This window comes from Theropithecus gelada, chromosome 4 (genome assembly GCF_003255815.1).
Source record: "Theropithecus gelada isolate Dixy chromosome 4, Tgel_1.0, whole genome shotgun sequence".
Taxonomy (NCBI): Eukaryota; Metazoa; Chordata; class Mammalia; order Primates; family Cercopithecidae; genus Theropithecus; species Theropithecus gelada.
In genome coordinates, this window is record NC_037671.1 from 88,705,477 (window position 1) to 88,728,633 (window position 23,157).

Below are 23,157 nucleotides of genomic sequence, written 5' to 3' on the forward strand. Positions count from 1 at the left end.
GGGGCATAGATGCTTACTGTCCCCTTCCCCCATGCCTTGTCCTGTGCATCTAACTGGCTCTTCCTGAGTTGTATCCTTTTCTAATACACTTATAATCTGGTAAAGAAACTGTTTTCCTGAGTTCTGTGAGCCATTTTAGCAAATAATCAAACCTGAAGAGGTAGGTCAAGGAAGTCTCTGATTTATAGCCTTTTGGTCAGATGCATATATGATAACCTAGACTTGAGATTCTTGTCTAGAGAGGGGGTGTGCAGGGGAGGAATGGTGAGATACTCTTGTGGGACTGAATTCTTAACCTGTGGGGTCAGTACTAACTCCAGATAGATAATCTCAGAGTTGAATTGAATTGTAGGCTACCAAACCGGTGTCAGACAATTGATAGATACAGGTAAAAAGTCACACATCTGGTGTTAGAAGTGATGTGTTCTGCAAATGTAGAGGAAAAGGAACTGTATTTTCTTCTTTACTAGTCCAGGATACTTCTGTGTATTGCAGACACGATTCATAGCAGGTGCTGGTCAAGTCAGTATAGGTAAAATTTAGAAATAATGTTACACTCTGACATAACATTAAAGGAAAATAATTTCTGGGTGTGGTAGCTCATGCCTGTAATCCCAGCACTTTGGGAGGCTGAGGCAGGCAGATCACTTGAGGCTAGGAGTTCAAGACTGGCCTGGACAACATGGTGAAAACCCAAAAAAATACAAAAGTTAGGCCAGGCACAGTGGCTTACACCTATAATCCCAGCAATTTGGGAGGCCGAGGTAGGCGGATCGCGAGGTCAGGAGTTCAAGACCAGCCTGGCCAACATAGTGAAACCCCATCTCTACTAAAAATACAAATATTAGCCAGGTGCGGTGGCACACACCTGTAGTCCCAGCTACTTGGAGTGGGGGTGAGGTGGGAGAATCGCTTAACCCGGGAGGCAGAGGTTGCAGTGAGCCAAGACCACACCACTGCACTCCAGCCTAGGTGACAGAGTGAGACTTGGTCTCAAAAAAACAAAACACAAGAAAACACAAAAATTAGCGGGGCGTGATGGTGGGACAATCACTTGAACCGGGAGGCGGAGGTTGCAATGAGCCAAGATTGTGCCACTGCACTCCAGACTGGCTGACAGAGTGAGACCCTGTCTCAGAAAAAAAAAATCAGCCAAGTATAGTGATGTGCATCTGTAGTCCCAGCTATTCAGGAGACTGAGGCATGAGAATCACTTGAACCCAGGAGGAGGAGGTTGCAGTGAGGCGAGATCGTGCCACTGCACTCCAGCCTGGGTGACAGAGTGAGACTGCTTCAAAAAGAAAAAAAAAAGAAAATAATCAACACCTATTGTGTCATTCTAACCTTCTGAAACTGTCTCCAAAGCTATAGCTGAGGGAATTTGGGAGCACAAGTTTAATCAAGGTGAAAAGAAAGCAAGGAACAAATTGCATAATTTTTTATAAGACAGAACTTTGATACCTGACATATCAAAATAGAGAAAGCCAGGAATGTTCTCAGAGTCCTGATCTTTACTTGGCTGTATATTTTCTAGTTCCATTAAACCAGGTTCATTTTTTTCTCATCCCCTTTTAGAAAAACTCATACCAACAGTGTTCTCCCCCCAAGTCTTCATTTCTTATTTCCTCATTCAAGGACCAGATTAGATACCATACTTCCAAGAAAGCCAGTGTATTTATTATACTGATGAAGACTAATAAATAAAACATTGGATATAAGAAACGTCCTGTTGGCCGGGCACAGTAGCTCACGCCTGTAATCCCAGCACTTTGGGAGGCTGAGGCAGGCAGATCACGAGGTCAAGAGATTGAGACCATCCTGGCCAACATGGTGAAACCCCGTCTCTACTAAAAATACAAAAATCAGCTGGGCGTGGTGGCGTGCGCCCGTAGTCCTGGCTACTTAGGAGGCTGAGGCAGGATAATCAGTTGAACCCAGGAGGGAGGCGGAGGTTGCAGTGAGCAGAGGTCATGCCACTGCACTCCAGCCTGGTGACAGAGCGGGACTCCGTCTCAAAAAAAAAAAAAAAAAAAAAGAAGAAAGAAATGTCCTATTAGTATACAGAATATTAATCATTTTTAGAGCGATAGCTTAAAAAATCTTCTCAATTTAAAAACCCCTGACACTCAGTTTTGCTGCCTCTTTTGACTACGCCTCACAAACCATATTTCACTATCACTTTAAAAGTTACATTAAGCCGGGCGCGGTGGCTCACGCCTGTAATCCCAGCACTTTGGGAGGCCGAGGCGGGCGGATCACAAGGTCAGGAGATCGAGACCACGGTGAAACCCTGTCTCTACTAAAAATACAAAAAATTAGCCGGGCGCGGTGGCGGGCGCCTGTAGTCCCAGCTACTCGGGAGGCTGAGGCAGGAGAATGGCGTGAACCTGGGAGGCGGAGCTTGCAGTGAGCCGAGATCGCGCCACTGCACTCCAGCCTGGGTGACAGAGCGAGACTCCGTCTCAAAAATAAAAAAAAAAATAAAAAAAAAATAAAAAAAAAAAGTTACATTAAAACCCAGCTCTAACACAGCTCTTAGTACACTAATTCAGATAAATTCATAGAATTTGGAAGGGATACTACAGCTCTTCTAATCCACTCCTTCAGCTGCTCTAATAAGCAAGGAATCTTTCCCATTAGAGGTGGATGCTATAAGAATCTCAGTTAAACCTCATTTACTCCGCTGTATATGCATGTCTTGTCACATGATACAATCCTTGAGAGCATTGGGGACATATCCTGACCATCTTTCCAGGTCTGTTCTGATAGCCAAGATTTAAGAGAAAACTAGTAAATGCTCACTAAACTGAGCTGGATAAATGGATTCTGCTGTGACTCTTTTTATAAAACAATACTATTTATCTCTCTCCTTTCTGTATTTGTTTTCCCTTTTCAGCTCAGACTCCCTTACATCCCAGGAGACAGTAGGTTCTATCACCTGAAGGGGAAATGTGAATAATAAAATTGCTACTCACGGGAGGACATCAGGATGGTTACCGATGAGTTTGCTCATCGACACACAGAGTCGTTCATGCAGATCATGGTTGATTTGGCCTCCAGCTTTAATGGCTTCGGCATTCCTTTCCAGCAAATCCAAAAGGAGAGGGCGAAGCTGGCGACCAACCAGCACAGTACAGTCCTTATCCAAGAGCAACTGTGCTAAGGTACTCAGGACACACTGGCGATCTTGAGATGTCCACACCTGAAAAAGGCAAAACAAAACATCTTTCATTTTTTTTTTTGGAGACAGAGTCTTGCTCCATCTCCCAGGCTGGAGTGCAGTGGCGCAATTTCGGCTCACTGCAACCTCCGCCTCCCAGGTTCAAGCGATTCTCAGGCCTTAGCCTCCCATGAGTAGCTGGGATTACAGGCACCTACCACATCAGGCTAAGTTTTGTATTTTTCTTTTTTTCTTTTTTTAGTAGAGATGGGGGTTTCACCATGTTGGCCAGGCTGGTCTCGAACTCCTGACCACAGGTGATCCAACTGCCTCGGCCTCGCAAAGTGCTGGGATTACAGGCATAAGTCACCATGCCTAGCCCAAAATATCTATATAAATAATACTCATCTGCACTGTTGTAGAAAAGCAGAGAAGAGTCCTGGGTTGGAACTAAAATGTCCAATTTCCAGACTTCATAAGTGAGATTCCATTATAAAATACTGTAGAAACTTTTTTCAGTAGAGGATTAGAGTTAATATAAAGGTTGTTACAAATAAGTTTCAGTACACTGGAGTTTGAGGTACAGGAACTAATACCCGGATTCCATTTAAAAGCTACACGACTTCTCTGAAAAAGAATCTATATGCTGGGGTTTCAACAATCTCCAGGGAATCCAAAACCCCAAACTTCCCCCAGCTCTTTTAACTCTTGAAGAAAAAAATGGAATTCTGCAGTTAGTAGACAAAACTTACAACTCCTGAGGAAAGGACAGAGGTAAAAAATTAACTCCTGGGAGTGAATGAGGATATCCCTATCAAGCTGATCAAGGCATCAGCCTCTAATAAACAAAAAACAGATCCAAAGTAGAGAGCAACACTTTGATATGGGAGATGAAATAGAATACAAAATTCTAGTGCCCGGGTTCAGAATGTAGGTAAGCATAGAAAGGAAAACTGAAAACTGTATAAAAGGCATTATATTGCTAGTGTATATACAGGTCCGCACAACCCTTTCTGCTCAGCAATGTAACAGCACTTTTAAAATGGGGACATGCCCTTTGACCTTACAAGTCTCAAGCTATGAGTTTCTCCCAAAAAGTTTCACCCCAGGCCATATGTGGTGGCTCATGCTTGTCATCTCAGCACTTTGGAAGCCTGAAGCGGACAGATCCCTTAAGCCGACGAGTTCAAGACCAGCCTGGACAACATGGTGAAACCCCATCGCTACAAAAAGTACAAAAATTAGCCAGGCTTGGTGGCACGCGCCTGTAGTCCCAGCTCCTCAGGCGGCTGAAGTGGGAGGACTGCTTGAGCCTGGGAGGTGGAGGTTGCAGTGAGCTGAGATCATGCCACTGCACTCCAGCCTGGGTGACATAGTTAAGGCCCTGTCTCCAAAAAAAAAAAAAAGAAAGAAAAAAAAGAAAGAAAAAAGGAGGAGGAGGAGGCTCACCCTAGTCACCTATATAAGTGCGCCTTGAACACAACCTAAATGTCATACAAAAAATGTAACGAGTTTTGCCAAAATTATCACCCAGAAAGTCACCTTAACCTGAGCTCTTACAAAGTCTTCCAATTATAGAGCATTCTCTCATGAAAACATTTGATTCTGATCAAAGCACTGATTAGGGAAAAATGTTACCTTGAAACAATTTCTGTCAGTCTTAGTTCTGTCCTTTATAGGAGGCTAACTGAAGGATTCCATAAAAATGGAGGAAAATAAATTTAACAGATTTGGTCATGATAGATAGGAGTAAAACCTCACATTTTCAACTGCTGCATTTCCGCATAAACAAGCCCTCTAAAGATACCTTTTTTTTTTTTTTTGAGACAAGGTCTTGGTCTGTTGCCCGGACTGAAGCACAGTGGTAAAATCACAGCTCACTGCAGGCGCACTCTCCCAAGCTCAAGCAATCCTCCCAGTTGAGCCCCCTAAGTAGCTGGGATTACAGGTGTGCGCCACCACGCCCAGCTGGTATTTTTTAATTTTGTAGAGAGGGGGGTCTCACTATGTTGCCCAGGCTAATCTCAAACTCCTGAGCTCAATCCTCCTGCCTTGCCCTCTCAAAGTGCTGCGATTACAGGTGTGAGCCACTGTGCTCGGCCCCAATTTTTAAATAATAAAGTAAGTTACATTGCAGAGGAAAGAAACATATCCAAAGAAAACTGGTCAGGCATGGTCGTACTTTGGGAGGCCAATGTGAGATGATCACTTGAGGCCAGGAGTTTGAGACCAACCTGGGCAATGTGGCAAGATGTCATCTCTTCAAAAAAATATAAATAAATAAAAAATTAGCTGGTGTGACCAGGAGCGGTGGCTCACACCTGTAAACCTAGCACTTTAGGAGGCAGAGGAGGGTGGATCACTTGAGGTCAGGAGTTTGAGACCAGCCTGGCCAACACGGTGAAACTTTGTCTCTACTAAAAACACAAAAAATTAGCCAGGTGTGGTGGCAGGTGTCTGTAATCCCAGCTACTTGGGAGGCTGGGGCAGGAAAATGGCTTGAACCCAGGAGGCAGAGGTTGCAGTGAACTGAGAATGCGCCACTACACTCCAGCCCTGGCAACAGATAGACCAAGACTCCATCTCAATAAAAAAAATTTTTTTGAATTAATTTTTTTTCTTAATCAGCTGGTGACGATGTGCATCTATAGTCCCAGCTACTCTAGAGAGTGAGGAGAGGATCACCTCAGCCTAGGAGTACGAGGCTGCAGTAAGCCATGATCGTGCCCACTGCACTGCAGCCTGGGTAACAGAATGAGACTCTGTCTCTAAAAATAAAATACATAAAATATAAATTTCATTCCCCAATAATTTTAAATATAAAAATATAACTCATTTTTATATATTGACCTGTGAGCAATGAAATTCTTTATTTTGAAGATTCCTTAAGACTTTCTACATACAAAATCCTGTCTTAAGCAAACATTGTTTTATTTATTTTTATTTTTGGAGACAGGGTTTCCATCACCCAGGCTGCAGTATTTCGGTATCAGCTCACTGCAGCCTCGACTTCCCAGACTCAAGTGATCCTCCCGCCTCAACTTCCCAAGTAGCTGGGTCTACACGCACGCACAACCATGACTGGCTAATTTCTGTATTTTTAGTAGAGTCAGGGTTTCACCACATTGCCCAGGTTGGTCTTGAACTCCTGGGCTCAAGAGATCCACCTACCTCAGCCCCCAAAGTGCTGGGATTACAGGTATGCACCACCACACAAGGGGGTTTACAGTTTTTCTCATCATTTGAAAGATGTTTCATTGTGTTGTTTGTTAAGAAACCAACAGTCACTTTTATCTTTGCTCCTCTACAAGTAAAGTGTCTTCTGGCAATTTTTAAGATGTTGTTTATTACTTGTTTCTTAGCAACTTGATTATGATGTGGCTTGGTGTGGTTTTAAGTTTATCAGATTTAAGATGACGAGTTTTTGGGATCTATGAATTATTTTTCATCAACTTTAGAAATTTTGAGATTATCTTTTTATATTTCTACTGTTTCTCTTCTCTCCCTCCTCCTGTAACTCCAATTCACATACAGTAGACTAGTTGATAATGCCTCACAGATCACTGAAGCATTTTTATTCCGGCTTTTTCCCAACCTGTCTGTTTAAGCCTAGATAATTTCTATTGCCGTATCTTGTAATTCAATGTTCTTTTCTTGTGAACTGTCTAATCTTCGACAAGGCCTATCCAGTAAAATATTCATTGCTAAGATTGTATTTTTTGGTTTCACTTGGTTTTTTTCATAGCTTAAATTTCTCTCATTATGTTTAACATTTCCCTTCAAGTCCCTGCACATACAATTACTTTTTTTTCATGTTTTTGAGAGTGATGGGGTCTCACTTTGTTGCCCAGGCTCAGACTGATCATAAACTCCTGGCCTGGAGTGGTTCCTCTTGGCCCAGCCTATAATCACTTTTTTCTTTTTTCTTTTTCCGAACATTCATATCATCATTGTATAATCACTTTTTTAAGTCCTTGTTTATTAATTTAAATTATCTTTATTATTTTGGGATCTGTTATAGTGACTGACTTTTCTCCTGGTAATGAGCCACCATTTTCCTTTTCCTATATCTAGTACTTTTTTAATCAGATGCTGAACGTTGTAGATATGTGTCTAGATTTTGCTCTCTTCCTTTGTTCTAGCAGGCAATTAATCAGCTTGTAGGTCAGCTTGATCCTTTCAAGACTTGTTTTTAAGTTTTCTTAGTATTGGTCTAGTAAGGCCTTTGAGGGCTGATTTAGCTCTAGAATGTGGCCCTTCTGGGTTCCACGCCTAATTATGCCAGTATTCAACTTGGTCTTTCCACTCCAACTAGTAAGAATTGAACATCTCCTACACAGAAAAACTCCAGTAGTTATTCTTTGCATAGCTCACAAAATTTCCCTAAGAAAACACAGCTTTACATTCAGCCAGTACTCACCAGACCCCGTATTTCTAGAGCTGTTCCCTCTACTATAATACCCTTCCCAGCATATTCCAACTACTGCCCCAACTCCGAGCTCTGTCTTCTCAGCTCAGTAGGACCACCACTGCTGAACTTCGTTCCTCCTCTGAGTCAGTCCTCCTGTAAGTGACTCCAGGTAGACAGCCGGAATCATTCTAGGGCTCACCTTGTTTCCCATTTTTAGGAATCCCAATCCTATGCTACCTTTCATCCAATGTTTTAAAGTTTTTCATATGGATTTTTTTCCTGTTTTTCTAGTTGTTTTGGCAACAGGGTTAATCCAGTACCAGTTACTCTATCACGAACAAAAGAAGTATGTATATTTTACTCTTTCCTGTTACAGCACTAAACTTCATATATATTTAAACCTTTGTATTTTATCTTCCTAGATTTATAAAGACTATATATACAAGACTGAACATAGTGGCTCACACCTGTAGCCTCAGCACTTTCGGAGGCCAAGGCAGGCAGATCACTTAAGCCCAGGAGTTTGATACCAGCCTAGGCAACATGGCAGAACCACATCTCTACAAAAAAATACAAAAGTTAGCCAGGCGTGGCTGGGTGCAGTGCCTCACTCCTATAATCCCAGAATTTTGGGAGGCCAAGGAGGGTGGATCACTTGAGGTCAGGAGTTCAAGACCAGCCTGACCAACCTAGTGAAACACCATCTCTACTAAAGGAACAAAATTAGCTGGGCATATGGCACATACCTGTAGTCCCAGCTACTCGGGAGGCTGAGGCAGGAGAATCACTTGAACCCAGGAAGCAGAAGGGGCAGTGAGTCAAGATCATAACACTGCACTCAAGCCTGGGTGCCAGAGCAAGACTCCCTCTCAAAAAAATAAAATTTAATTTAATTTAATTTAAAAATAAAATAAAATAAAATAAAAAATTACCCAGGCTTGATGGTGTGTACCTGTAGTCCCTGCTACTCATGAGGCTAGAGTTGGGGGAAATCACCTGAACCTGGAAGGTAGAGGCTGCAGTAAGCCATGATCGTACCACTATATCCCAGCCTAGGCAACAGAGTGAAACTATTTAAAAAAAAAAAAAAAAATTTAAGTTTGGTAGATTATATATCAAAACATTAATATGGGCAGTCCCTGACCGAATGTTTTTCTTACATGTATTAGTTTCTTAGAGCTGTGATAACAAAATACCACAAACTGACTTTAAAAAAAAAAGGCCAGGTACAGTGGCTCACGCCTGTAATCCCAGCACTTTGGGAGGCTGAGGTGGGTGGGTCACCTGAGGTCAGGAGTTCGAGACCAGCCTGAGCAATATGGTGAAACTCCGTCTCTACTAAAAATACAAAAATTAGCCGGGCATGGTGGTGGGTGCCTGTAGTCCCAGCTACTAGGGAGGCTGAGACAGGAGAATCGCTTGAACCCGGGAGGCAGAGGGTGCAGTGAACCGAGATCATGCCACCGTACTCCAGCCTGGGCAACAGAGACTCACTTTGTCTCAAAACAAAACAAAACAAAAAACAAATTAAAAACATACAAATCTATTGTCTCACAATTCTAAAGTCTGGAAGTCCAAGATCAGGGTGTCAGCAAGGCCACATTCCTTTGAAACCTATAGGGGAGAATCCCTCCTTGCCTCTTCCTAGCTTCTGGTTGTCATCATCAATCCCTGCTGTTCCTTGTCTTGCAGCTTTATTACTCCAATATGTGTTTCTGTCATCGCCATATGGCCATCTTCCCTTTATGTCTTTCTCTCCTCTTTTTATAAGAACAGTCATATTGGGCTGGACGTGGTGGCTCATGGCTGTAATTCCAGCACTCTAGGAGGCTGAGGTGGGTAGATCACTTGAGGTCGGGAGTTCGAGACCAGCCTGGCCAATATAGTGAAACCCCATCTCTACTAAAAATACAAAAATTAGCTGCGCATGGTGGCACACGCCTGTAATCCCAGCTGCTGAGGTAGGAGAATCACTAGAACCAAAGAGGCGGAGGATGCAATGAGCCACAATTGCACCACTGCACTCTAGCCTGGGCGAAAGAGAAACAGTCATATTGGATTAAGGCCCTATCTAATTATCTCATCTTGACTTTATTACATCTGCAAAGACCTCATTTCCAAATAGGGTCATATTCAGGTATTACAGGCTAGGACTTCTACATATATTTTCAGCAGACACAATTTAACCCACAACACTGGTGGTGCTTTCCTGAATTTTCCAAGTATTCTGCATGAATACTACTAGTTAATGCAGTTTCAAAAAAATAATAAATGTTGTGCTAAAACCCGTGAAAGGGTAAATGCCAGGCCTGCAAGAAAAGGGACCAGCTAGGCTAGGATACCTGTGAGTATCTGGGGGATGGGTGGGGGTTATAGGAAAACTACATAATCAGCTTTCTCCTTCTGTAAGCCCAGGGGCCTTGCTAGTCAAAGCATCTGTGACCATGTCAGCTGGCTTGCTATTGTAGGAAATAAAAACAGAACAATGAATGCTAAAGGATTTACTTTTTTTTTTTTTTTTTTTTTTGAGATAGAGTCTCACTCTGTAGCCAGGCTGGAGTGCAGTGGTACGATGTCGGTTCACTACAACCTCCGCCTCCCTCCCAGGTTCAACCGATTCTCCTACCTCAGTCTCCCAAGTAGCTTGGGCTACAGGAGTGTGCCACCACGCCCAGCTAATTTTTGTATTTTTAGTAGAGATGGGATTTCACCATGTTGGCCAGGATGGTCTAGTATCTTGACCTCGTGATCCGCCCACTTCGGCCTCCTAAAGTGCTGCGATTATAGGTGTGAGCCACTGCAACCAGCCAGGATTTACTTCTTTTTTTTTTTTTTTTTTTTTTTGAGACGGAGTCTGGCTCTGTCGCCGGGGCTGGAGTGCAGTGGCCGGATCTCAGCTCACTGCAAGCTCCGCCTCCCGGGTTTACGCCATTCTCCTGCCTCAGCCTCCCGAGTAGCTGGGACTACAGGCGCCCGCCGCCTCGCCCGGCTAGTTTTTTGTATTTTTTAGTAGAGACGGGGTTTCACCGTGTTCGCCAGGATGGTCTCGATCTCCTGACCTCGTGATCCGCCCGTCTCGGCCTCCCAAAGTGCTGGGATTACAGGCTTGAGCCACCGCGCCCGGCCCCAGGATTTACTTCTTAAACCTGTGATTACTCCCGAAACATTCTTAGGAAATCCTGCCTTTCTCCTTGGGAGACTGGGACCCACTGGAAAAGGGAAAGGACTGCATTCCTTCTGGCTACACCTCTGTATTTTCTCACTTCTGTTAATATTCTGTGAAGCTTAAATTGGTTTTATTTAGGTGGCTGGGATATAAGCAAGTATGAGGAAAGCTGAAAAATACTGATTACTTAACAAATACAAGAAATTTTTTTTTTTTTTCTGAGATGGAGTCTTACTCTGTTGCCTAGGCTGGAGTGCAGTGGCCTGATCTCAGCTCACTGCAACCTCCACCTCCCGGGTTCAAGCAATTCTCCTGCCTCAGCCTCCTGAGTAGCTGGGATTACAGGCATGCACCACCACGCCCAGCTAATTTTTGTATTTTCAGAGAGACGGGGTTTCACTATGTTGGCCAGGCTGGTCTCGAACTCCTGACCCCGTGACTCACCCACCGTGGCCTCTCAAAGTGCTGGGGTTACAGGCATGAGCCACCGCGCCCAGCCAAGAAAAAACATTTTTATCCATCGGGTGTGGTTACTTATGCCTGTAATCCTAGCACTTTGGGAGGCCGAGGCAGGTGGATTGTCTGAGCTCAGCCACCATGCCTGGCCAAGAAAAAACATTTTTAAGGTGGCTCAGCTCTTCTCTTCCCACCAAAAATACCAAACAATTTCGTTCCTCAGATATAACAAAATTCATCAATTCCCCCAACAACTAGCCAACAAAAATAGAAGAGGAAAAAAGCGCTTTTCATATTTGTATGTCTGTATGCTTAACTTATAGCTTTTTACTGTTTTGAGTAATGAAACTACTATATTGTCATATTCAACTGCTAACTGATCAGTTAGCCCTTCTCAAAGCAGTTAATTAAAAGGATAAGGCAGGTTTTTCTACCTCAGTGTTATTATTTATAATTACATGTATCAGCTGAAATGTGTATTTTCAGCTAAAGAGAAACAATTCCTAAACTACTCTATAAAACCTAAGCAATTAGGCTGGGTGCGGTAGCTCACACCTGCAATCCCAACACTTTGGTAGGCCAAGGTGGGAGCATGGCTTGAGCCCAGGAGTTCAAGACCAGCCTGGGCAACATAGTGAGACTCCCCATCTCTACTAAAATTTTTTTTTTTTTTGAGACGGAGTTTCGTTGTTGATGCCCAGGCTGGAGTGCAATGGCGCAATCTCGGCTCACCACAACCTCTGCCTCCTGGGTTCAAGAGATTCTCCTGCCTCAGCCACCCCAGTAGCTGGGATTACAGCATGTGCCACCACGCCTGGCTAATTTTGTATCTTTAGTAGAGAAGGGGTTTCTCCATGTTGGTCAGGCTGGTCTCGAACTACCAACCTCAGGTGACCTGCCCACCTTGGCCTCCCAAAGTCTGATACAGGTGTGAGCCACCGTGCCTGGCCACAAAATTTTTTTAGAAATTAGCCAGGCAAAGCTGGGCGCAGTGGCTCATGCCTGTAATCCCAGCACTTCGGGAGGCAGAGGCGGGAGGATCACATGAGGTCAGGAGTTCGAAAACAGCCTGGCCAACATGGCAAAACCCCATCTCTATTAAAAATACAAAAAATTAGCCGGACATGGTGGCAGGTGCCTGTAATCCCAGCTACTTGGGAGGCTGAGGCAGAAGAATTGCTTGAACCCAGGAGGCGGAGGTTGAAGTGAGCCAAGATCACACCATGGCACTCCAGCCTGGGTGACAGAGAAAGACTCTGTCTCAAAAAAAAAAAAAAAAAAAAAAAAAAAGGAAATTAGCCAGGCATGGTATTGTGCACCTGTTGTCCCAGCTACTCAGAAGGCTGAGGTGGGAAGACCATTTGAGCCCAGGAGGTCAAGGCTAAAGTGAGCTATGATTGCATCACCGTACTCTAGCCCGGGCCATAAAGGAAGACCCTGTCTCGGACAGGGGAAGCATTAAAGCATCACCACTGTCATCATTTGCTTAAAACACTGAAAGTTAAAGGTATGTTCTGCCAAAAATAAGTAAGTATGCCTGTAATCCCAGCATTTTGGGTGGCCAAGGTGAGAGGACTGCTTGAGCCTAGGAGTTTGAGAACAGCCTGGGCAACGCCGCAAGACTTTGTTTCTACCTAAGATTAAAAAAAAAAAAAATTAGCCAGACGCAGTGGCATGCTTATAGTTCCAGCTACTGGAGGGGATGGGGAAGGTCCTGAAGTAAGATGATCAGTTGAACCTAGGATGTCAAGGCCACTGCTCTCCAGACCCTGTCTTAAAAAATAAAAAAGAAAGTGTAAACCAAAAATAAAATTATAAGCCCCCCAACCAACTGAATGAAGGTGAATCCTTCTCCTCTCAGCCAAGAGCGTTCTAAAGTAAACCTGAAACACTAGTTCACACCACACTGGGAATGGTCGGTCAGACACGCCTCATAATACTCTCTTCCTTTTGGAATTCTGGCACAGCTGACCAGCATTAACATTAAAACCGAGACCTTAGGACTGACAAAACAGACTTGTAGCAATTAAGATACCAATATGACAGAGAGCAAACCCTGAAAGAAGTATTTCAGGAGTATTTTAATTCTCCCTCCTTTTTTGGGGGGGGTGGGTAGAGACAGAGTCTCTCTGCTATGTTGCCCAAGCTGCTCTCAAACTCCTGGGTTCAAACAATTCTCCTCCCTCAGCCTCCAACAGTGCTGTGATAACAGGCATGAGCCACCATGTCTGGCCCAAAATATACAGCTTTGACATATTTTGAAATGGCCCTGAAAAGCTGTCTCTTTAAGTCTTACACAAAACATTTAACATTTACAGTACTCGGCTTCAGGCAGACATTGGGGGTGTTGAGGTCTAGTGGGCAGAGAAGACTCTTAGCCAGACAGATGGCTTCTCGTGGCAGGATGCGAGAGCTCTCCAGCACCAGGGGCAGCTGCTGGCCGGCAAGGAGCTGCAGCCTATGGCCAGTCATCAGGAGATCTCCGCCAGGGCCCTGGGTTCTCTGTGCAGACAGTTCCAAAGGAAGCTGTCCCGAAGAGCTGTCAACCCCAACCTCCGGGCAGGCACCTCCTGGAAACCCCTAGAAACCAGAGTCAGGGCAGCAAGAGACTCCAGGCTGCAGCTCGCTCAGCTAAGAGCACCCAGCCATGTCACAGAGAATCCAGAAGTCCTGCCAAAGCAGCACCAAGTGGCTGGTGGAGACCCAGGTGAAGGCCAGGAGGAGGAAAAAAAGCTTAAAAAAGGGAGGGCAGTGGCTCCCCAACTTGCAGCCTGAGCCAGAAGAGTATTCGGCTGTCCAGAGCTGCCCCTGACCACTCAGCCACAGACCCCCTGTGCATCACCACCTCTCTACCTGGACAGGCTCACGTGCCCACCCTCTACGGCAGTGGAAGCAGGAGGCTGCCTTCCAGAGCCCCTGCTCCTCGACAGAGCTCCTCTGCTCTCCTAGCGAGTATGATAGTGACCTAGAGGCTATGGGGGGCAGGAATTCCGCATCTCCAGAAGCTGTCCCAAGAGCTGGATGAAGCCATTATGGCGGAAGAGAGTGGTGAAATGACACTCTCATTCATGATTGAGGAAGTGCCCTGCAGGAAACAAGCCCTGTCTGACCACCAAAACTTCATACCCAAGAATGTCTGTGCTTCCCCATGAGCTTCCTGGTGGAAGCTCCCAGGAGTCATCAGTACCCCTGGGCCGCTGCTAAAAAAGACCTGAGTAGCAAGGGGCCCAGAGCCCCCCTGTTGCAGCCACATCTGGACCCATCAGTGACTGCCTGCCACAGCCTGAGAGTGTCTTGGGGAGACCTTGCAGAGGTGGGGAGTCCCCCAAGGGGACTCTTGGGCTTAGAAATTCATCGTATACTTGACCTTGAGCCTGGTATTTGCTTCATCTACAATGTGAAGAGCCGGCATCAGATGTTTGAGAGCTCTGAACTGTGTACCCATGTACTTGGTTTTTGGGGAGTCATCCACAAAGTTATTCGCCCACTGTGTTTCCGGTGCCAAGGCTCTTGGGAACACCACTCTCAGCCCTGCTTTCCCTACCAGGACTCTGGAGGAAGGCACAGGAGATAGTTCCAGGCTTAAACTCTGGGCTCACAGGTACCTATTTATATGCTCAAGGCAGAGCACTGTGGGTGTGCCAGGAGGGGTAGCCCCGTTCAAGAGCAATTCCTGCCCTTTGTAAATTATTTAAGAAACCTGCTTTGTCATTTTATTAGAAAGAAACCAGAGAGCATTGCTTTCTTATAATAAAAACTAGATAACACTGCTTTCTCATAATAAAGACTGTTTTGTGGCTGGGCACAGTGGCTCACGCCCGTAATCCCAGCACTTTGGGAGGCCAAGGCGGGTGGATCATCTGAGGTCAGGAGTTCAAGACTAGCCTGGCTAACATGGTGAAACCCCGTCTCTACTAAAAATACAAAAATTAGTCAGGTGCAGTGGCAGGCACCTGTAATCCCAGCTACTCGGGAGGCTGAGGCAGGAGAACTGCTTGAACCCAGGAGGCAGAGGTTGCAGTGAGTCGCGATTGCGTCACTACAGTCCAGCCTAGGTGTCAGAGCAAGACTCCGTCTCCGTCTGGGGGTGGGGGGGAAGGAGACTACATTTCGGGGAAAAAAAAAAAACATTTACAGGCTAGGCTTATAATCCCAGCACTTTGGGAGGCTAAGGTAGGTGGATCACTTGAGCCCAGGAGTTCCAGACCAGCCTGGACAACAGAGTAAGATCCTATCACTTTAAAAAATAATAATAAAAAAATTTTAAAAGAAACATTTGCAATCTATTATCTCTGAAACCTGTTACCTGGAGGCTTCATTTGCATAATATGAACCTTGGTCTCCACACCTCTATCTTTTTTCCACCACCCCAGATAGTCTCACTCTGTCGCCCAAGCTGGAGTGCAGTGGTGCAATCTGGGCTCACTGCAAGCTCCGCCTCCCAGGTTCCCGCCATTCTCCTGCCTCAGCCGCCGGAGTAGCTGGGACTACAGGCACCCACCACCACGCCCGGCTAATTTTTTATATTTTTAGTAGCGACAGGGTTTCACCATGTTAGCCAGGATGATCTCGATTTCCTGACCTTGTGACCCACCTGCCTCGGTCTTCCAAAGTGCTGGGATTACAGGTGTGAGCCACTGCGCCTGGCCTCCACACCCCTATCTTAACCCAGACACTCCATTCTATTGATTCCAGGGATTTAAATAAACTCTCAACCAATTGCCAGTCAGCAAATCTTTGAATCCACCTGTGACTTGGAAGACCACCCCTCTCACCCTTCGAGTTGTCCCAGCTTTCCAGACCAAACCAATGTACGTCTTACTTGTACTGATTGATGTCTTAGGTCTCCCTAAAATGTATAAAACCAAGCGGTAGCCCAATCACCTTGGGCGTATGTTCTCGGGATCTCCTGGGGCTGCGTCATGAGCCATGGTCCCTCACACTTAGCTCAGAATAAATCTCTTAAAATATTTTAGAGTTTGACACTTTCCATCGACAAAAGTATCACAGTTTGTGAGTACATTAATCTGTTCAATAAACATTTACTGCCTACTGCATATCAGACACTGTATTGGACACTACAGCTACACAGTCCCCTTCTCTGGACATACTCTCAACCAACTACTGATAATCAGTTAGTTGAAACAAAGGTTAAGAGGAAGAGGAAAGGGTAAAGTCAGAAAAGTCTTCCTGGGGAAAACCATTTCAAAAGCAGTCTTCCAGAACAAACAAGTTAACTGAGCAGGGCACAGAAGAGAGATGCAGCCTTCTAAGGAAAGGAAATGCAAAGTCAATGAGGCAAGTAATGACCAAGACAATAAATAACAACAGAAGTTAACAATGGGAGGTGACTCCAGTCAACAACAGTAGAGGGTAACAACCTGCAGTCACTGCAGGCAGCTTAGTGTTGCTGAAATAGCAAGCCCTGAGCAGAGACTAAACAACCAGGCTGGGGCAGGATTTCTTTCTCAATTTTGCACCACTGCCATTTACCATGGATAACTCTGTTGTAGGGAGTTGTCCCATACATAACAGAATGCTTGGCGGCATCCCTGGCCTTGATGCACTAGATGCTAGTAGCGCCCCCATAATGAACAGTTGTGATAACCATAAAGGTCTCCAGATTTGTCCCTGGGAGCAAAATTGGCCCCACTCCCCAGAATAATTGGGCTGGAGATACATCAAAAAAATACTTCAGGGAAGGGCACCGCGGCTCGCGCCTGTAATCCCAGCACTTTGGGAGGCTGAGGCGGGTGGATCATCTGAGGTCAGGAGTTTGAGACCAGCCTGACCCACACAGTGAAACCCTATCTCTACTAAAAATGCAAAATATTAGCCAGGCACGGTGGCGCACGCTTGTAATCCCAGCTGCTCGGGAGGCTGAGACAGAAGAATCGCTTGAACCCGGGAGGTGGAGGTTGCAGTGAGCTGAGATGGTGGGCCATTGCACTCCAGTCAGGACGACAGAGCGGGACTCTGTCTCCAAAAAAAAAAAAAAAAAAAAAAAAAATTAATTAGCTACACCTGGGACCCAAGTACCTGGGCCCACACACACCTGTTCTGTGGCTCACGCCTGTAATCCCAGCACTTTGGGAGGCCGAGGCGGGCGGATCACGAGGTCAAAAGATCGAGACCACCCTGGCCAACATGGTGAAACCCTGTCTCTACCGAAAATACAAAAATTAGCTGGGCGTGGTTCCGTGCGCCTGTAATCCCAGCTACTCTGGAGGCTGAGGCAGGAGAATCGCTTGAACCCGGGGGGCGGAGGGTGCAGTGAGCCGAGATCGCGCCACTGCACTCCAGCCTGGCAACAGAGCGAGACTCTGTCTCAAAAAAAAAAAAAAAAGTCTTCAACTCAGGTAGGAGTCAATGAGAAGGTTCTTAAAAGCCCGAAGACCCATTTCCCAGAAAACTCTAGTTAACCTCATAATTCGTACAGTTACACTTAGTATTCGCTGTCTTGGTTTGTCCTTCAGCTGTTTTAAGTGTTTACGAACTGTCTCCAAAAATAGATGCAAATTTCCCTTATGGCAGACATCGTAACGAATTTATCCACTTTCTCACAGCGCCACACCGTTCCTTACGCACAGCAGGAATGCAATCAGTATTTGTCAGTGGTTCACCCAAACTAACAGGAGTGGCTGGACTACGCACACTTAGGTAATACGTACACTTGTCAAAACGGCAGAAACGCAACCTCAATTTCAGAAAAACAAACCACCTTCCTTTCGGAAGGCCACCTCGGCCACAAGCAGCCAAAGCGCATGCATAGGGGTGAGAGGCGATGGGAAGAGTACTGGAAGGCTCTTCCAGATAAAAACAAGACTCCTTCCAATCGCCTCAAACACTCTCGGAAACCTCCACGACCTGCGCCAGCCCAGAGGTGGGAGCCAGCTTGACCGGAGGCCGCATCACTCTCCCCTTAAAGCGGCGAGTCTCGGCAGGGGAGCGCAGGAAGCTTACTAGTGGGGCGACCCAGTCGGTCTGGCGCTTTCCCTCTCCCTTCACGTCTTACCTGCTTGGCCAAGAACCTGCCCAACTCACTGCGGCTCTTCTCGTTCTTGGCTGCGATTAACCGCAGCGGCGCGGCTGCCACCTCCAGCAAGAAGTGCTCCATGACCCACGGCCCTCACCCGGAGCGGCCACCTGCGCTCCCTACTTCGCGGCCGGCGTCCCCAAGCCGCCGAGGTCCCAGTGCCCGAGCAGCCACCAACTACGCCCCCAGGAAAGGCGTCCTCCGCTCCAGCGCGGACACCGGGAAAGCTGCACCACACGTGGGTGAGCACACCGCGTTTGACGTCATCAGCTCGGGACGGCTACGCGGCGTCCTCCCCGCCTCGGCCTCTCAGCGGCGGAAACGCCGGTCTTCGGTGTCCCGCCTTTTCCGGGAGGGAAATGGAAGCAAAAATCTAGTCGGTTTGGATGCATGAGTGATGGGGGCTCGCGAACTCAGCACGTGGCGGGACAGAGAGAAGAGTGCGTTAGGCCCGGGAGGAAAGAGAGGGGGCGTGTGATTCTCAGCCCACCGTGCCTTCCTTCTGCCTGAACACACGGAAAGATCAGATGTGAGAGAAATGCTGATTCTCAGCCGGGCGCGGTGGCGCATGTCTTTATCCCAGCACTTTGGGAGGCCGAGGCGGGCAGATCATTTGAGGTTAGCAGTTCGAGACCAGCCTGGGCAACATGGTGAAACCCCCTTCTCTACTAAAAATACAAAAATTAGCCGGGCGTGGTGGCGCGCGCCTGTAGTCCCAGCTACTCGGGAGGCTGAGGCAGGAGAATCGCTTGAACCCGGGAGGCGGAGGTTACAGTAAGCCGAGATCGTGCAACTGCACTCCAGCCGCGCGACAGAGCAGACTTTTCTGTCCCGAAAAAAGAAAAGAAAAGCTGATTCTACCCTTCTTAGCGGTGGCAGTTACCCCGTGCATAGGTAGGGGACAGCAGTAACCGTAGTTCTTGCCTCCTCAGAAGAATTCCACGAAGGGCATGAGGCAGAATGAGAGACCTAGGCAAGTTTCAGAGTAGAAGTAAAAGTTTATCAAAAAGCTTTAGAACAGGACGGAAAGAAAAGGAGGAAAGTACAACTTGGAAGACGGCCAAGCAGGCGCCTTGAGAAACCAAGTGCGCAGCTTGACCTCTTGACTTGAGGTTTTATATGTTGGCATACTTTCGGGAACTTGCACTGCTTCTCCCGACTCCTGAGATCTTATTGGGAAGCTACTGATCAGTTTCAGGTGTTTTCTATTAGGAGACTGCCTTTCGCTGGCGCCGGTGAACGTTAGAGAAACAGTTAAGAACCGCCTGACCATCATTTGATTGTCGCGCAGTAGTCCTGGTGTATGTGGGGAGGGGGAGCGCTCTGCTGCTCTGCTCATACCTAACTAGTTAACATTCTGCCCCAGCAATTCCCCTTGTAGGACTCTAGCCTACGGAAATCCTCACATAAGTGTGACAAAGATACCCCTTGCAGAGTTCTTAATACAGATATTGGAAGAAAATGTTCAATTGGGAATATTAAACGATGGGGTCTAAGTTATAGAATATTCTGGAAGTCATAAAAAAATAGCGTCCATAACATTAAAAGTGCACTTGTGGGCTGGGCGCAGTGTCTCATGCCTGTAATCACAGCACTAGGCGAGGCAGGCAGATCACAAGATATGGAGTTGTAGATCAGCCTGACCAACATGGTGAAACCCCATCTCTACTAAAAACACAAAAATTAGGGCTGGGTGTCTTGGCTCATGCCTGTAATCCCAGCACTTTGGGAGGCCAAGGCAGGCAGATCACCTGAGATTAGTAGTTCGAGACCAACCTGACCAACATGGAGAAACCCGTCTCTACTAAAAATAGAAAATTAGCCGGGTGTGGTGGTGCATGCCTGTAATCCCAGCTACTCGGGAGGCTGAAGCAGGAGAATCACTGGAACCCGGGAGGCGGAGGTTATGGTGAGCCGAGATCGTGTCATTGCATTCCAGCCTAGGCAACAGGAGCAAAAGGCCATCTTAAAAAAAAAAAGGTGGGGAGTGGCCAGGCGCGGTGGCTCACACCTGTAATTCCAACACTTTGGGAGGCCAAGGCAGGCAGATCACCTGAGGTCGGGAGTCTGAGACCAGCCTGGCCAACATGGTGAAACCTCATCTGTACTAAAAATTAAAAAATTAGCCAGGCATGGTGGCGGGCATCTGTAATCCCAGCTACTCGGGAGGCTGAGGCAGGAGAATAGCTTGAACCTGGGAGGTGGAGGTTGCAGTGAATGGAAAATGTGCCAGTGCACTCCAGCCTGGGCAAACTCTGTCTCAAAAAGAAGAAAAAGACAAAAAGAAAAAGTAGTAATGTAGTGATAATGCACCCTGGCAACTATTCTCAGGAATGTGTTTAAAGAGGTGCCCCCTGAAAGAGGAGGGTAAAACCAAGAAAGAAGATGACACGGGATCCAGGAAATAAGAGATTTAGCACAGAAAGAAAAAGTAAAATAATCCTGTGGATCGTAATCTTAATCCACAGGATTATTTTACTTTTAAGTGTTTAAGGGAAATCCCAGAACTTTCATCTGGGCAGCAGCAGTAAGATGAACAGCTCTAGGATGGTTAAATTAATAGATCAGATTAGTGGTTGCCTGGGTTTGGGATTGGAAGAGAAGACAATGTAAACAGCCAGAAGGCAAAATTTGGGGGTAATAAAAAATCTAAGACTGGGCCAGCCACAGTGGCTTACGCCTGTAATCCAGCACTTTGGGAGGCTGAGGTAGGTGGATCACAGGGTCAGGAGTTCGAGACCAGCCTGGCCAACATGGTGAAACTCCATCTCTACTAAAAATACAAAAATTAGCCAGGCGTGGTGGCACATGCCTGTAGTCCCAGCTATTTGGGAGGTTGAGGTAGGAGAATCACTCCAACCCGGGAGACAGAGGTTGCAGTGAGCCGAGAACGTGCCACTGCACTCCCACCTGGGCAACAGAGTGAGACTCTGTCTCAAAAAACAAAACAAAGTACAAAAATTACCCAGGCGTGGTGGCAAGCGCCTGTAATCCCAGCTACACGGGAGACTGAGGCAGAAGAATCACTTGAACCTGGGAGGTGGAGGTGGCAGTGAGTTGAGATCCCGCCATTATACTCCAGCCTGGGCAACAGAACGAGATTCTGTCTCAAAATAATAAAAGAAAAATAATGATAATAAGGAAGGAATAGAGCATGTGTAGTATAGATGAAATAAGGTTGACAGTGTATTAGTAATTATTGAAACCAGATATTGGGTAATAGGAGTTTATCGTACTCTTCTTTTTTTTTTTTTTTTTTTTTTGAGATGGAGTCTTGCTTTGTCACCCACACTGGAGTGCAGTGACACAATCTCAGCTCACTGCAACTTCCACCTCCCAGGTTCAAGCTATTTTCCTGCCTCAACCTCCTGAGTAGCTGGGTCTACAGGCATGCACCACCACACCCAGCTAATTTTTTCTTTTGTATTTTCACTAGAGACAGGGTTTCACCATGTTGGCCAGGCTTGTCTCAAACTCCTGACCTCAGGTAATCCACCCCCCTCAACATCCCAAAGTACTGGGATTACAGAGGTAAGCCACCACGCCCGGCCTATTGTACTCTTCTTTCTACTTTTGTGTATGTTTGAAATTTTGCGCTAAAAAAAATAGTATCTTTGATCCTTTTGTAGTTCATCAACATGATGATTGGGTTTTCACACACATGTGTAATATGTGCCTCCCTCAAACCATGTTATGACCTCAGTATATTACCTGTCTGATATAAAAATATGTATATATTTTAGAAACAGGGTCTTACTCTCTCACCCAGGCTAGAGCGTACTGGTGCAATCATAGCTCAATGTAACCTTGAACCCCTGGGCCCAAGCAATCTTCCTGAGTAGCTAGGACTACAGGAACCTGCTACCACACCCAAATGTTTTTTTGTTTTTTTTTTTTTGAGATAGAGTCTCACTCTGTCACCCAGACTGGAGTGAAGTGGCGATCTTGGCTTACTGCAACCTCTGCCTCCTGGGTTCAAGCAATCCTCCTGCCTCATCCTCTGGAGTCTCTGGAGTAGCTGGGATTACAGGCATGCACCACCATACCTGGCTAATTTTTTGTATTTTTTAGTAGAGACAGGGTTTCACCATGTTGGCCAGGCTGGTCTTGAACTCCTGACTTCAAGTAATCCACCCACCTCGGCCTCCCAAAGTGCAGAGATTACAGGCATGCATCACCACGCCCAGCTCTTCTTTTTTTTTTTTTTTTTTTTTTTTAAATAGACAAGGTCTCCCTATGTTGCCCAGGCTGGTCTCCCACTCCTGGGCTGAAACAATCCTCCAGCCTTGGCCTCCCAAAGTGCTGGGATTATAGGCATGAGCCACCATGCTTGGTCTTTTTTTTTTTTTTTTGAGACGGAGTCTCGCTGTGCTTCCAGGCTGGAGTGCAGTGGCGTGATCTCGGCTCACTGCAAGCTCCGCCTCCCGGGTTCACGCCATTCTCCCGCCTCAGCCTCCCAAGTAGCTGAGACTACAGGCGCCCGCCACCACGCCCGGCTAGTTTTTTNTGCTGTGGCCACCAGGCTGCTGGTCACCGTGGTCATTGAGAAATGTGGGATTATAAGATAGGTGTACAGTAAATGTGTATAGAAGTAGAGGCTATGCTATTCTGCCACGGAGAATAGGAAAAGTAGCCTGAATACTCTGGCATTATCATTTATTTTATGGTTAAATGACTACAGCTATTTATTTGTTAAGATAGGGTCTTGCTCTGTCACCCAGGCTGGAATACAGTAGTGCAGTTATATCTCATTGCAACCTCTGCCTCCCAGGCTCAAGCAATCCTCCTCCCTCAGCCTCCAGAGTAGCTGGGACTACAGGCATGCACCATCATACTTGGCTAATTTTTTGTAGAGACGGGATCTCCCTGTCTTGCCCAGGCTCTCCCTATCTTGTCTAGCTGGTCTCTAGCTCTTGGACTTGAGCAAT

At 46.3% G+C, this 23,157-nt stretch overlaps 2 protein-coding genes, 1 non-coding gene and 1 pseudogene across 4 annotated transcripts in view; 3 read left to right on the top strand and 1 right to left on the bottom strand.

Annotated features, from left to right (window-relative positions):
* Positions 1–18,497, bottom strand: part of MDN1 (midasin AAA ATPase 1) — a 185,658-nt gene extending 167,161 nt beyond the window's left edge. For both annotated transcript variants that reach the window (XM_025384538.1, XM_025384537.1), the window contains exons 1-2: positions 18,209–18,497; positions 2,976–3,202 (exon numbers count right to left, since the gene is read on the bottom strand). In XM_025384538.1, coding sequence (XP_025240323.1) covers positions 2,976–3,202; positions 18,209–18,310 — 329 coding nt within the window. In that variant the 5' untranslated portion in view covers positions 18,311–18,497. The remainder of the gene's footprint in view (positions 1–2,975; positions 3,203–18,208) is intronic.
* CASP8AP2 (caspase 8 associated protein 2) overlaps positions 10,984–23,157 on the top strand; it is a 60,843-nt gene continuing 48,669 nt past the window's right edge. The window contains exon 1 of the mRNA XM_025384539.1: positions 10,984–11,082. The gene's annotated coding sequence lies outside the window, so the exon portion shown is untranslated. The remainder of the gene's footprint in view (positions 11,083–23,157) is intronic.
* On the top strand, positions 13,457–14,681 carry LOC112622131 (annotated as a pseudogene).
* LOC112623997 lies at positions 21,847–21,950 on the top strand. The gene has a single exon (XR_003119328.1). It is a non-coding gene; the product is annotated as a small nucleolar RNA U13 (small nucleolar RNA).